Source organism: Corvus moneduloides, chromosome 1, assembly GCF_009650955.1.
Source record: "Corvus moneduloides isolate bCorMon1 chromosome 1, bCorMon1.pri, whole genome shotgun sequence".
Lineage (NCBI taxonomy): Eukaryota > Metazoa > Chordata > Aves > Passeriformes > Corvidae > Corvus > Corvus moneduloides.
This window is the reverse complement of record NC_045476.1, coordinates 66,479,250-66,493,592: the sequence shown is the minus strand read 5'-3', so window position 1 is coordinate 66,493,592 and position 14,343 is coordinate 66,479,250. Positions and strand designations below refer to the sequence as shown.

The 14,343-nt window shown below is 42.7% G+C and overlaps 1 protein-coding gene across 3 annotated transcripts in view; it reads right to left on the bottom strand.

Moving 5' to 3' along the window:
* Window positions 1-14,343, bottom strand: part of KIAA0319 (KIAA0319 ortholog) — a 58,910-nt gene that overhangs the window by 23,210 nt on the left and 21,357 nt on the right. For all 3 annotated transcript variants that reach the window (XM_032113880.1, XM_032113900.1, XM_032113891.1), the window contains exons 3-9: window positions 13,376-14,148; window positions 5,226-5,409; window positions 2,981-3,079; window positions 2,208-2,305; window positions 1,747-1,834; window positions 1,105-1,197; window positions 362-494 (exon numbers count right to left, since the gene is read on the bottom strand). In XM_032113880.1, coding sequence (XP_031969771.1) covers window positions 362-494; window positions 1,105-1,197; window positions 1,747-1,834; window positions 2,208-2,305; window positions 2,981-3,079; window positions 5,226-5,409; window positions 13,376-14,148 — 1,468 coding nt within the window. The remainder of the gene's footprint in view (window positions 1-361; window positions 495-1,104; window positions 1,198-1,746; window positions 1,835-2,207; window positions 2,306-2,980; window positions 3,080-5,225; window positions 5,410-13,375; window positions 14,149-14,343) is intronic.

Here is a 14,343-nt window from a genome sequence, read left to right as displayed (position 1 = left end):
TTCTGTCTGCCACCACCCTTCAGAGGATGACTTTCACAGCCTGACTGCATAGTTTCGTTCAGGGCACAAGCCAACTGCTAAGCTGAGAAAAAAAAAATAGTCTGTCACAGTTATTGCTGGAAGTGGGGACATATTTAATTTACAATACCTTCTTTTCTGTAATTTTGTGTTGTAAAGGATCACTGCAAGCACTTTTTAATAAAACTGCTCCATATGTCTCTGTACTGTGCAAAATGAAGAGTAACAGTATGCAGATGAAAAATTAAGTTTTTTGTTTGAGGAGATACATGTGAGCACTGAAAGAAACAAACATTTAGCTGATATTACAGATAAGCCCCCAAGAAAATCATCATGCAGGTACCTGAAGGTGTAGTTTCCAGGAACAAGGTTAGACAAGTGCAAGACAGGTGTGTCAGCAGATGCCTTCTGCTCTCGCAAGGGACCTTTAATTTCCTCCCAGTGGTAACTCACTATCTTCACATCATCCATGCTTTCTACATTCATTAAAGAAAAACATATCACTTTCTTGTAGCAATTGCTGGAATGAATACTTGAGTCATTCATACACTCATTCCTAACTGGTTTTCTACAATTGTCTCTTCAAATATAGTTAAATGAGCTTCATGAACCACAGATTCCAAGTTACCTTTGGTATGATTTATCTAAACAATTCTTCACACACATGAATTTAAAAAAAAAAAGTCAGTCTCAGACTCTGCACATTCCAACTTGTCTGCACTTAGTAATTATGGATGTAATTACACCTCATCACACCCTATCTGACAGCTCTCTACTATGGCCCCAGCTGTACAGGCACAGAGGCTCTCTGGGCATGACAGGAGGAAGCTGCAAGAGTAGCTGCTGTCTGGGTGCAGCAGTCTCTGACACACTGCATCTCAATCTCCAAGTGCAAGGTTGCATTTTATAATTTTTTAATTCAGTAAAGTAATTTATAACTGGACACATATCCCCAAAATAAATCATTATTCAGGGAACTTCTGAGAAGAGTGAGAAGAAGAAATTTCACTTGTAATTGACAAACAATAATGTTGTAACTGTGTATTAAAAATACAGTATATAAGCACAGGATGGTCCAGTACATACGACTGCCATCGATGAAGGTAGAAGTTGTAGGCAAGGAAACTTCTTGCACTTTGGGTGAAGCAACAGCAACAGGTGGCTGGTTAATTCTGACTCCTGTGAGAAAGATAGGAGGAGAAGAAAAAAAGGAGAAGAAAAAAATATTAGTGAAAGCCCAGGCAAAACTAATGTTAAGTCTACAGATCAATAGTTCCCTAGATTAAATCTAGGACACGCAGCTTTGCAGCATCTGCTGTCCTTTTTGGACAAGGCAAAGAACAGGTTACTGATGAGCACTGTGCTGACACAGCAGTGTTCCACTGCAATGCTCCTACATGGTGTTATTCAGATCAGAGCCGTGCACTGTAGCCTGCAGACAGAGCGGGATCAGCACGATTGCTGTCCCTAGGTGGAGAACAGGACCAGGAAAGGGGGCATGACGCTATCAGGCTTTGCCTGAGGAGGGAGAAGACTAGAGAGCACTTAAACACAGTGAGCAAGACCCTTAGCTCTACTTCCTTAAAACCCCTGATAGACGCCAAGATATGAAACATGTCGGTATGACTGGACTGCCAGATGTCCTTGACAAACAGTAACTGAGAGACTGTTTGATAAGAATTCTGTACTTGTGTTGAAGAAATTAATTATATCAGCCAACTGATTTACCTGGTTTGACTGTGACATTTACAAAACCTTCACCAAAGGCATTTTCACCAGAAACTGTCACTTTGAAGGCGTAAAGTCCCACTGACAACTGGATAAACACAAAACAAATAGGGTTACATGTTGAATTATACAAAAGAAGTATGCTTAAATCTGACAATAACAGAATAAATCTGGATGTCTGAATCCTCAAGCTACTTTTATAAACACATACATAAAAGGCCACTAGTCACTGCCTGGAAGTGCGGAATATGAAGCAAACACCAAGGATTTTTACTCTATCTTAGAAAATTATCAGAGCACTTTAAGACACTGGCATAAATTTGATGACACAAACAAGTGAAGAGACTCAGGATGGCTTGAAGCCATTTGAACTCCTTGAACCAAGGTTCCCTTCCCCACAGGTTACAATTCTATGAAAGGACCACACAAACATAATGAGCCTGAGCTTACAGCTCACTTACATGAGAGAGCTTCAAAGTCTGGCTGTGTCTGTGCTCCATTTCCCCACTATAGTCAGCAGGGTGACTGATTAAGCTCCACTCATAGGTGTAGGCTGTTTCTAAGAGCAATAACACAGTGTAAAAACAATCAGTTTTGCATTCAAGATAAGCCCAGAAAACAAAGAAACCAAGTTCACCACTCATCAGATAAAATGCTACAGTATGAAATCATGACTGCTACTGCTTAAGCCTGTAAAATTAAGCAGTATGACCACATGTTAAACTCCCAGTGTGCTGCAACTTGGTAAAGCAGCAAGGATGTAATGGACTTCACAAATAATTAACTTCTTTACAAAAACCAGCTTCATGTGAAGCCGATGTGTTTTACGTAGCTACTTACAAAACATTTTTTTATCTGCTCCTGCAATTCAGAAGCTGGTAGTTTTAAGGCAAATGTTGCATTCAAAACCTACTTCCCCCACTTCCCCTGAGCTTTACAGCAAAATGCTATAAACTAGGCCACGTCATCTTTTGGTAGAAATTACAGGCTTTCTATTAAACCATTTGGCTAGTAAGTTCAGGTTCTGAAAGTAAAAGCCACTTAAAAAAAAAAATCATCTTTAAAATACAACAGAGGAAATTCTCTCTGTAGTTACAGCCCCAAAAGAGGCAGTATCAGAAATGAGAAAAATTGTTTTATCCTAAGTGGTGTATGTTCACATAACTCAGAACTTGTCTGCATTTACAAGTTGGTAGTATGTGCATCTCCTTGTGTACCAAGGCATTCAACTCACTTGTAGATGGTGGTGGGACAGCAAAGGCATTCAGTTCAACCTCGTTTTTGGGTAGCATCACTTGTATGTTATCCCCAGCAGACACGGTAAGTTCTTTAACTGCATATAAGACAGGATGAGTACACTATGTTATAACAGATGGAACTGATAAAAATTTAGTATCTTCAAATATGATTTGCAATGGATTAAGTAAAATTTGACAAGTACTCTACAAGAGAACAGGCAATGAAAATTAATAAAAAAAAATCCTTAATGCATTATAAAATAATTATGTATTTAATCCTGGCTGTGATTCCCTCACCTTTTACCAAACCAAAGTTTTTTTTTTCTTCCCCAGCTATGAAGTGTCATTTTCCCTACTTGTGTTTTAGGGAAAAGCATTCTCATTATTCCTTTATATCAGAGGTAACAATGCTCTGCATAAAGAATTAAGTGCAGGAATTAAAAAAATACAGTTACAGAAGACAAAAAAGCATACTAGAACTTTCATATCACACTTTCACCAAGAAGTACTACTTCTATGTTTGTGTGGCACTTGTAAGGCAAGTTCCACTGTCCATCTTGTGCTCCTTGTAAAAAATTCACTTGCATGGCAGGACAAATGGTTATCTTTCACCTGAAATGCACACTCAATCCACTTGCTATCCAGTTCTCATCTGTGAAAACTGTTTTCTCTTTCAAAAAATGCTAAAATACACAAATACAGCCGCCAGCAGAAACACACCAAAGCACAGCTTAGGGAAAGTTCGCTTAGTCCTGTATTTCAAATGTTTTAAATGTCTTTCTTTCAATATTGGGAAACCACAGAATGAAAGTTCTCCAAAGGCAACATTCACTAGTATCTAAATGTCCAACTCAGAAGAGATGCCAAAGAAGCTACTCAGCAGCGGCAGCTGATGGGTCTAAAAATGTATGAAGCGAAGACATTGACAGCACACTTTCTGTCACTGCTACCTAAATTCACCCAAGGCTTCACAATTGATCATGGGAGTTGCCCTAGACACCTGTGGAGCAAACGTTTGCACTTGGACCTTCACATGAGATGATAATAAAATATCTAGAAGAGGGTGATGGCCAAAGGAGAGAAGGAGGGACTGTCACTGAGACTTTCTAGACAGTGTGGTTGAGAACACACAAACTTTAGGCAACCCTTGTATAAAGCAGTACTTAAAAGTGAGATCCATCTCAACTTTCCCTTCAGCTTCTTATTCCAAACTCCTTTTTGAGCTCTCTTCAACCTCCTCCTGTGAAGGAGGAGGAGGAAGAGCTGCCTAGTCAACAGTCAATGGTAATGATGATCCATTGCCTTGGAGAGGAATCTCTTGTAGCTCATCTCTTCCTGTTACCTTCTATTGCTATCCTGGCTGGCAGGTTGCATTTTGGTAGAGGGTGTCAAGAATGTCTCAAACCAGACTTTCTCTACCAGGAAGCAAAGGGCTTAGCTCTCCATATCCCTCAGCACATCAGGAGTGCAGAAAAACACACATCTGTACTTCTCTGCTTCTCATGGCCCTTCTAACCCTTTGTCAGTGTGCACAGGGAGGTAGGAAACTCAGCAGGAGAAAGACGATACATGAACATACATACAGAATTTAACCCAACTATAGAGGGCATGATGGTTAAAAGTCCTTTTCAAAATAAAACCTTTTGTTCTGCAGCTGTAAGTGTGATAAGCTTCCCCACAGTTTAGAAATTAGAGCAAAACTTTTGTTTTCCCAGGATTTGGAGGCTGTGTTCTCCCCTGTTAAGGGCTGAGCTTCCTCAGGTCCCACTTATGTTGCTGCATGGTATCTGGCAACTATGGATAGGCTTCTACTGCTGAGTTTCTGAGAGGGAACAATGTTCTGAGGAGTCACACCAAAAATAACAATATGGCTAGAAGAGACTATTCTGAAACCCCAGAAAACCTCAGGTATTGCTCACCAAGTTAAAAAAAAAAACCAACCTAAATAATTTAAAACAGGCTCTTGGACTCTGCTTTTTACTTTGCCGTATATGCTTGAGTTGTCATTTCCCATTACTGGTGGACTTGGTCAGAGTTTTGCCTCAGAAGGAACCGGCTAAAGGGTCAGGAGTTTGCAGTGTTACTGTCGGTCTACAGGTTTAAAGTGGGATTATGTAACATTTGGATAAAGAATGAGTTCTTTCTAATAGCAGGTTGGAAACCTGACAGTAAGAAAGCCATCCCCACCCTCTGTCCAACCTGCAGGTACCCCTCCGATCTCCAGCTATGTGGAAACATTACCTGGTTTAGCAGCCGTAGCAGGTGGTGTGAACTGCTGCATGGGCTCAGATGGTGCAGTATTAGTGGGAAGTAGCATGATCCCACCTTCAGTGGCATTCTCTGGGGCCACTGTGGGAATCTGGGTTTTCTCTGGCATGCCTGGGGAGAAATCCAATTTATCTGAAGAAGAGGAAGGTGTAGCAGCCTGAAAAAAGGGATTATAGGAAAAAGTTGTTGTGAGACATTTCTCACATTTCTAGATTTAGAGGTGTGCTGTTTTTTAATAGCACATAGGATGACCCCAGTGATTTATGTTACTAGGAGATTTTATTCACGTACAGAATACCTATCAAACAAGGACTGTTTTTCTTCCAAACAGGCTTTGTAAGAAATGCTAATCATTTTCCAAGTTTCAGATGCAGAACAGTGTAAGCTACAGTCATGAGGTAACCTGGAACACAACTAAGGCTACCAGTTCTCAAAATATTAAAAAAATCAGGGTGACAGGTCTAAACACAGTCATAAACCTTGAAAATGTCAGAAAGTGTGTGTGGCATTATTGTCTTTCTGCCATACACAAATATAACAGAATCATTGCTTCTTACTACATCTGCTCAGTACACCAGTAGCTCATGCCTTTTTATCTCCGCAATTGTAATAAAACACCCTACATGTCTCTGCTTCAGGCATCAAGCAACACTGCCTCACCTTGTTAGTAAATCAGAACTGCAGTAAAGGACATGGCAAGTGTGGCACAAATAACTCAGCACTGGGCTAATCTTGCCTTTCAACAACACATTACCCTCAATGGACCAGCAGGTTTTCCTTAATATTCTCAAGACTTATTTCTGATCTAATAATTAGGGAAAAGCATTTTTCCAATTCTGGCTACCATGTGTGGCACATGAAGACACAGCAAAATACTCTTATTTGTACATTTTCTATTAACTGAAGAACAGGATTATGAAGGTTAGCAAGATGTACTTATATCACAAACAGCTGAGGTGGAAAGGGCCCTTTGGAGATGGCCCAGTTCAGCCCCTGCCCTCAAAGCAGGGTCAGCTACAGCAGGCTGCTCAGGACCAAGTTCAGTCTGGTTACGAGTATCTCCAAGGACAAAGAATCCACCTCTCTATAAAACCTATTTCAGCGTTTAGCCATCCTCACAGGAAAAAAGATGGGGTTTAGTGCTTAACTAAAATTCCTTGTCTTTGATTTTGTGTCCATTGTGTCTTGTCCTGCCACTGAACAGCACTGAGAAGAGCCTGGCTCCATCTTCTTCACACCTGTCAGTTATTTATACACATTTGTAAGACCCCCTGAACCCTCTCTACTCAAGGCTGAACAGTCCCAACTCTCTACTTCTCTTTGCATTTCAGGTGCTCTACTTTCACTTTGCGGTTTGCTTCGCTAGGAAATAAGGGCAACTCTGCCTTCTGGACAGGAGGAAAAGCTTCCTGTGCAGCTGGGAATGTGAAATGCCAGGGACTGTTCCTTCCCAGCCTGAGAGGAAACAGAGAGCATGGAAGTCATCTGCAACTCCATTTCTGCCCTCAGCAAAGGACAGAGAGAAAAGATCCCTGTGCAGTGTCAGAGACTGTGGCTGCCCACCCTTGAGGATGCCAAGGACCATACCAAGGTGCCAGCTACCACACCTTTGGGTGAGTCCATAACACAGACAATGCAAGCACCTTTGTGGTCACACCTCCAGCCCTGCTCCATATGCAGACAGTAAGAAGATCTCTCTGAGCAGCTGGGACACTGATAGCAGGATCAGGGACTGCAGCTCCCCTAAAGCAACGCCTTCAGGAATCTCACCTTTGACAACGTCGTGTACAGCAAGAACCTTGAGCCCATCCTGCTTTGTATCTTGACAAAAGATCTTTCCTACAGACAGGTCTCCTTTACATACTCACTCCACCCCACATCTTCACAAAAGATATTTTTCCCCACACTTGGGCAAACCACAGCATTCTTTCGCTTTCCAGATTTGAGGAATTTGAGCTCTACTTTCCTGAGCTTCCTCTGGCTTCTTTCCTCTCCTGATCCTATGCCAATCCATCAGCTGAAAAGCAGCCATCATGGCTTTGTAGGACAGATGGAGACAAAGTCACCTCAAATGTACCTTTCCAGGGTGCCTCTTCTGCAGCGGCACCAAACATCACTTCAGACAGCAAGCCTAGGCAAGACACTGCTGTCAGAAAAGGTGCCCTGTGGCACTGTCATGTCTGAAGTGGTGTCACAGCCAAAAACACAGCTTAAACTAAAAATGTTAGCAGGCAGCAGACAATTAGGGCATGGACAACACCAGAAATTAATTTCTCAGGCAGAAACTATTACTGAGAGATTTGCTGAACAGATGTGGAGGGCAAGATTAACCTAAATTCCAGCTTGGGAAGTGAAAAGAAAAGGAAAGAAAATAATTCTTTCTGGGAGTGAGTAGGGTAGGCAGTTCTGTTGGTACGGGCTTTGTGGGCTGTTTGCTTTTACCCTTTTGTACAGCCACTATTGCTTGATACAAACACACCAATGGTGAGGGCCCGCATCTTTCAGTTCAAAGGGTTTGACCTGAATGAAAATCTCTTGGGAATTCCAACAGAAAATGAGAACAACCCTATAATACAAAACAGAAAAAAAAAAATTGATACAGTTTCCTGGGGAATCTCAAAGTTACAGTGCAGGCAACAGTATCATGCCAAGGGGGTCCTTTCCCACTTCCAATCACTGGCTGACCCTGTAGATTGGGTACTATTTCTTTTCCCCTCTGTGAATGGGAAGGATAAACCTAACCACGTTTCCTTACTTCATTCTGATCCTGCAGGCAGCCCCACTTTCCCCCAAAAGGAAGCGTATTCCTCAAGTGCTCCTAAAGACAATTGATTGTGACTCTGGTGAGTCAAGGGCTCCTATGACTGCTTCTCCAGCACTGTTTCCTTCATGTCTTTGCTCATAAGACTACCATATAACTGCAGTACCACTTGCTTTTCCTCATTTATCTGGAAAACTTTATGGAGAGCAGCTCTGTCAGCAGTGAAACTGCTCTTTTGCTGGTCTGCTTCTCCCTGCTTCTCTGCTTTCAGTCTAATGACTTCAAGCAAGTATGACCTCTACTAACTGTGTAGTTGGGGAGTTGCAAAAAGAGCAAACCATCACACAGTATAACATGAAGTACAGACTTCGAAATAGAAAGAAAGGTAAATCTAAATATCAAACCATCTTTCAGGGGTTTTATAAATCCTCCATGGATCAAGTCAATGTATTTTTAACCAAACAGAACTGTTTAGCTTCTGCAGGCCTCAAAACTGAAACAAAGCCAAAACAAGAGATGAATATCTCTGATACTCAACTCAACTGAGTCCTAAGTCTTAAATATGAACTCTGAAGGCAAGCCAATCAGACATTAAAAGGCTCACCATCACACAGAGTCTGTCAGCCATCTTAAGGTTTCTTAAGTAGAGATTTATGCATTTTGACTGCACCATTATCCCTGCAAATACAATAAGCACAAGAATCAAGTCAAACCTTAGCTATTGTGTAAATGTTCAAAACATTGCAGCATCAACATAGCAGCAGCTAGAATGTGACTAAACCTGAAAAACCTTACTTGGCTTAGCAGTTAACTTACTTGGCTTAGCAGGTCAGCAGTTAACTGGGAATTTTAAAAGACAATTAATACTTTGCAGATATCTCACTTCAAGGATGGGCAGCACTGCAGATTTCTGTTCTGGGCATCTGGACAACACATACTCTGTACAGATTGTGGTGGCCAATTGACCAGTGGTACAAGAGACAGAGAGGCCTCTTGGTAAGACAGTCTCTGGTGCCAAAGACTTATTGGTTATGGAGAGGGAAAGGAACCTCTCCCAGGATGCCTTGTTTGGTTGTGGTAATGCACCCCAGCTCTGCTTCCCCAGCTGGCTCCTGGTGTTAGCCACACCCCTGTACTTAAGCTTGAGCTGTCACGTGTTTGGGGTCATTTGCCTCTAGAAACCTTCACAAGTTGTAGCAATAAACTGCTTTCTGTGGAACTCTAAGCAAGGACCCTTCTCAACTCCTTGCTATCGGCTTAATATTACTGAAGCCATCCCTGCGTCAGTGCGTTCATGCACAGGAGCCACAGAGCCGTAGGGGACTCAGCAATAAGTGGCACCCAATGTGAGGCACCATCTAACACTGCCCCTGCCCGGCTCCGTGGTCCCGCGTGCCCCCGCACAAGCACGGGTGGGTTCACTGTTATAGTCGGTAGCAAAGAGTCCAGAAGGGCATTTGCGTGTGTTCCGCCAGGAGCATTCATTGCTTCTACACTGTCGAAGGTTGCAGAGGCAAACACCAACATGATCCCAAAGCCCACAGTTTTATCCAGGGGCAGGGAAAAGGCAGGTCTAGGGAACGGGGACCAATGGGGAAGCTTTGGGGGAGCGACGAAGGGTAGAAGCTGACAGCCAGCCGGGGAATTCAAACTGGGGTAGATTAACATAACAAAACAATGCATCGTGGGAGAAGCCTTTTTGGTCGCCCTAACATGAAGTGGTTCCTGTGGTACTAGCGACTTGTCTTACTGAGAACTCTCTGTCCCTTGTAATGTATGTTCACCGGCCACCACACAGATTTCTGAATGTATTCATGTAATCGAACTGCCAGAGAGTGATAGCCCATAAGATCATTCTGAACTCTGATGTAAACCCAACAGTCAGGTGACTCACTTAAATGACAAGCCCCATATTCTCTCTCCCAAGTCACATACAGAAACTCCCTGCATCTGACTGCATTTATGGCAAGGATGCTCCAAGGGCACAGACTCTGGAGGTCTGTGTTTGGTTGGTTTCTCAATTTAAAATCTCTGTGCAGGTCCTTCCTCAAAGAACACAGCACCTGAGGACACCACATCTTGATGACTACTGTGAAGGGAGGGAATTGCATTTTTGCCACCTTGCTCTGTCTGGCTTGTCAAAACAGCTTTGTCTGGAACCTGCAGAAGGGAGTGCGTCAGCACAGATCCAGGAACAGAGATACAGAATTGCCGTGGCAGAATTAAGAGGATGACAGCAAAACATGTGCAATGAACAGGGTAATTTATTAAACTTAGTAGCAAGCATGATTTTAAGACCTTCATATTTTCATAACCTATACAAAACCACCACAGTTTGAGAGGTTGTTTGGATTATATACCAATGAAAAAAACTATTCGGAGACCTCTCGGCATTTTTAATCCAGTATAAAAATTTAAGTTTCCTTCATAACAAAACTTCATTTTCAAAAACCAACTTTTTTCAGAAGGAAACACAAAAATGTGCTAAGCAATCCATATGAGATTTGACTAAAATGTCTCCTTGCTGGAGAAAGAGACACATAAGAAGGAAATCTTATCATCAGAGTATATCACAGGCAGCTTTTATTTCACTAGGGTGACAAGTAAAGTTCCCAAACCAGAAAAACTTAAGTCAAGCTGAAAATTTGTGTTAGGCATACCTGGCGGGGCTTAGGCGGCAGAGGGCTGGCTGTGGTCCCAGGCAGTTTGGCAGTGGATGGAATCAAGCCACCATGCACCAACACTGCAACCTCTCAAACCTAGTTAAAAAAGGGCAACAGCCACTGTGGGCAGGGGACACAGGAGGATAGGGGGGGGATGCAACACAGGAGACACAAGAGGAAACATCTGGAAGCGAACATTCTTGTGCACAGGGCTGGAGATGCCCTCTTGGAAACAGGCACTCCATGCCACCTCCCAGGGAACTGAGGCCCACAAAGAAGCCCACACCAGTGCAGATGAAACGAAAAGGAAGGAACAGTGGCAGAAAAGAGAAAGAAGTGACGAGTGGCAAAAAGGAAACTACCATGCACTGACCCCAACCTCTTGTGCCACCTGTTTTCTCACCAAAGCGACTGTGCATAATCTGCAGTGAAAAGAAGGGGAGTGGAGACCAGGAAAGGGAGAGGAGATGTCTCTGGGCTGAAGCTGATTCTAGGGAAGGCCAGGGAAAACTCTTTGCTAAAACTGCTCAACATCTCCATTTCTCCACACGTCTAAATTCAAAGGATTCCCACCTAGGAAACAAAGGCTTCTTAGGCTTTGGCAGTTTCTCAAAGCTTTCTGCTTCCCCAGATTCTTTCTCTACATTAAGAGAGAGCTTTTAGAGCCATTTCTAATTACATGTAATGAACAGCTTTCAATATTATCCCACCAACTCTCTTTCTACAGCTCTGCTCACAGAGCACATCCCAACCACCTTCTAACTACACTTCTCTTACCAGTTCTCCAGCATCATTATCAGCTGTGGCTAAAGACTGATCCAGGTTTGGAGTTTCATCCCTTCTGCACTGAAAGCAGCAAGCTCATTCCTCAGCCTTTCTATTGGAGTTTCAGTGGCTGTGCTACCATAATGTTAGCATAATATTAAGATCACACAAGAATGACTCCTCTGCGTCCCAAAGAGAAACAGGTTTCTCTCCATTTCACTTTAACATAAACTCTCATTTACACAGTCAGTGTACAAAGAGAAAGCAAAAATCTTTATATTCTGGCTGGGGTGGCAAAATCAAAGTAGAGATCTACAAAGTAGGCTTGTCCATAAATCTATTTATCACTGCTGCAGGATGTGAAATCTCAACTTTCATAAAATGGTATTCACATGATCCCTTAGAGACAGGCAACAAACTTGCTCAGCTCCGCCACATAGTTTAGGTGAACTCAGAGTTTTATGACTCCTCTAAGACACAAGGCATAAACAGTTCAGTCAGCAGGGATCCTGACAATGGACAATCTCCCTTGTGATTCTTCCAAACCGATCCCAGAACAGGCTAAAGACTGCTCTACTGAAGTCCATGGTTGTGACCCTGCTTCCTGACTTATTCCTGCCCCTCCTAGGAGCTTCTACCTCATGCCTGCATCCTTAACTAACCCCTTGCTTCCTGCAAGGGTAAGGTTCAGCAGAGTCTCTCTCCTTCTCAACTCCTCTAAGCAACTCAAAGCAATAACCTTCTTGAAGTCATCAACCTTCAGAAACTTTCTGCATTGCTTGTGCTCTGCTCTCTTGCCCTCCCAGCAGGTTTTGGGGCTGCTTAAATCCACCATGAGGACCAGGGCGGTTAATAGGAGGCTTCCAGTTACCTGAAGTCTTTATCTGTTTCTTAAGACTTGCTGTTCTCCATACATCAATCACCCCCTCCCAGTACCGCAGCTGTCACAGATTTCAGGCAACTTCTTATTTGCTTGCATTTTTCTTCCCTACAGTAACAGCAATAAATTATCATTTTTACAGCAAGAGATACTTGCTGGTTACAAAATCTGGTGGAATTTAGAGCAAGTCAGCTAACACTGACTAATTTCCTCTTCCCTCTGGCAAGGGGATTCAAACCCAGGGAATGTTGAATTTACAGCCTGTTTCAACTTTCCAATTGAACCCACCCTGTTCTTAAGAAACCAAGGCCCCATTAGTTTCAACTGATCAAACTAGTTGGCATAAATAGAGAATAGGCACCTGTTACATAAATAGAGAACAGGTGCATCTTACTTATACTGACTTTTGTATTGAATTTTAAGTAATTAACTTATTTTTCTAATTATCAGACTCAAGGATTCTGAGAACAGAAACACCTTATCCACTTCATCCTGCTGCACATCATGGTCCAAAACTGCTACCATCCCTCCTTACGTACCATGCCTCTCCCATGTCTAAAAAGCATTATAAAAATTAACTCAGCACTTACATCTGTAACACTGCTATGCATTAGTAGCATGAACCACATGAAGCAGGCCTAATTTTACTGATGTAGGAGTTTATATTTCCTGCTCTTGGCCTTTGGATGCCAGAGGGTCTACTAGTACTGCCCTGCTAACTTCTTCCAATGAGTCACCAGGGGTCAGAAGTGAAGACCACTGTAACACTATTACACCAGGTCCAAGTTCATTCATTTGTACACTTTCAAGGAAATCCCACAGAGCCCTAAAAGGAACTTTACTCCTTATCATCTGATTAAAAAAAAAAAAGTCCTTTAGTGATTCACCTCCCTATTAATCAAATCCCCTTCAGCCTTTTCTACAGGTTAAGAGGACTGTAAGTCATTTGAGAGTTGTAATATTACAAGGCAATAACCTGAGATTTTTGAAGATTTGAAAACCAAAATAATTGCTAAGTAATTATTCCTGCCTACTTCCTGAGGGGCAAACATACCTCTTTTTGCAAAGCATTCTCAGGTTGTGCAAGAAGTGGAACAACTGCTTCCCTTCCAAATGCCTTCTCAGGGAGTGGTGTAATCTCCGGGAGGGATGACAGCCTCTCTGTGGAGTGTTCATTGATGGAAGTCAGTTCAGAGCTGTTTTTATTCAGAAGGCTTTCCACTTTCCCAGCCTCCCCTTTCTTTTCAGCAAAATCTTCCTGGTTATCTCCATCATCACCTGTGGAAGTGTTGAAGCCATTTTCACCTGCCACCATCAGGCCCCAGTCAGTATAATCCATACTGTCCTTCTGCTCATGTTTGATGCCCACTTGAAAGGGGTCCTGCTCCAACTCTTTATAATCATCAATGTATTCAGGTATCTCCTCAAGGCTGGGATCTTTGCCAAGCAGAGGTAGCTTCTTCAGGCTACTCACTTCCTCAGACGGCTCATTCTGGAGTCCCACAGAGTGGACCATGCTTGGAATCACTTGCCCAAATCCTAGCAGTGATGCTGGCCTCTGAGAAGGCCTCAGCACAAAGGTAAGGTAGGACTTCACAGTTTCAATTTTTTTAGGTTCACAATTGTCCTTGTGCTGGCAGTTCACGATGTAACAGCGCCGTTCAAACATCCAGGACAAGTCACAACCAGAGAGGTCACAACACGCTGCGATGCACTCGGACACTGACAAAGCGTGAGGAACTCGCATGATTTTAGTGGTTTCTAAGTTGGGAGATATTACTGCACCTGAGTATGTGGCTCCTTCTCTGCACTGCTCACAGCTGGAACCTGAAACAACATCACCAACATAAGGCACAGCATTACAGCCAAGCCATAATATAGTTTACTGTGACCATAAGCGGCTTACAAGACAAAGACAGGTGGTACCCTGTTTAAAAAAGCTCATTTCCTTTCACTAACATCACCACTACCCCTTTGAGCATGTCCCTTTGCAGTAATATTTGTACTATGGAGGACTTTTCA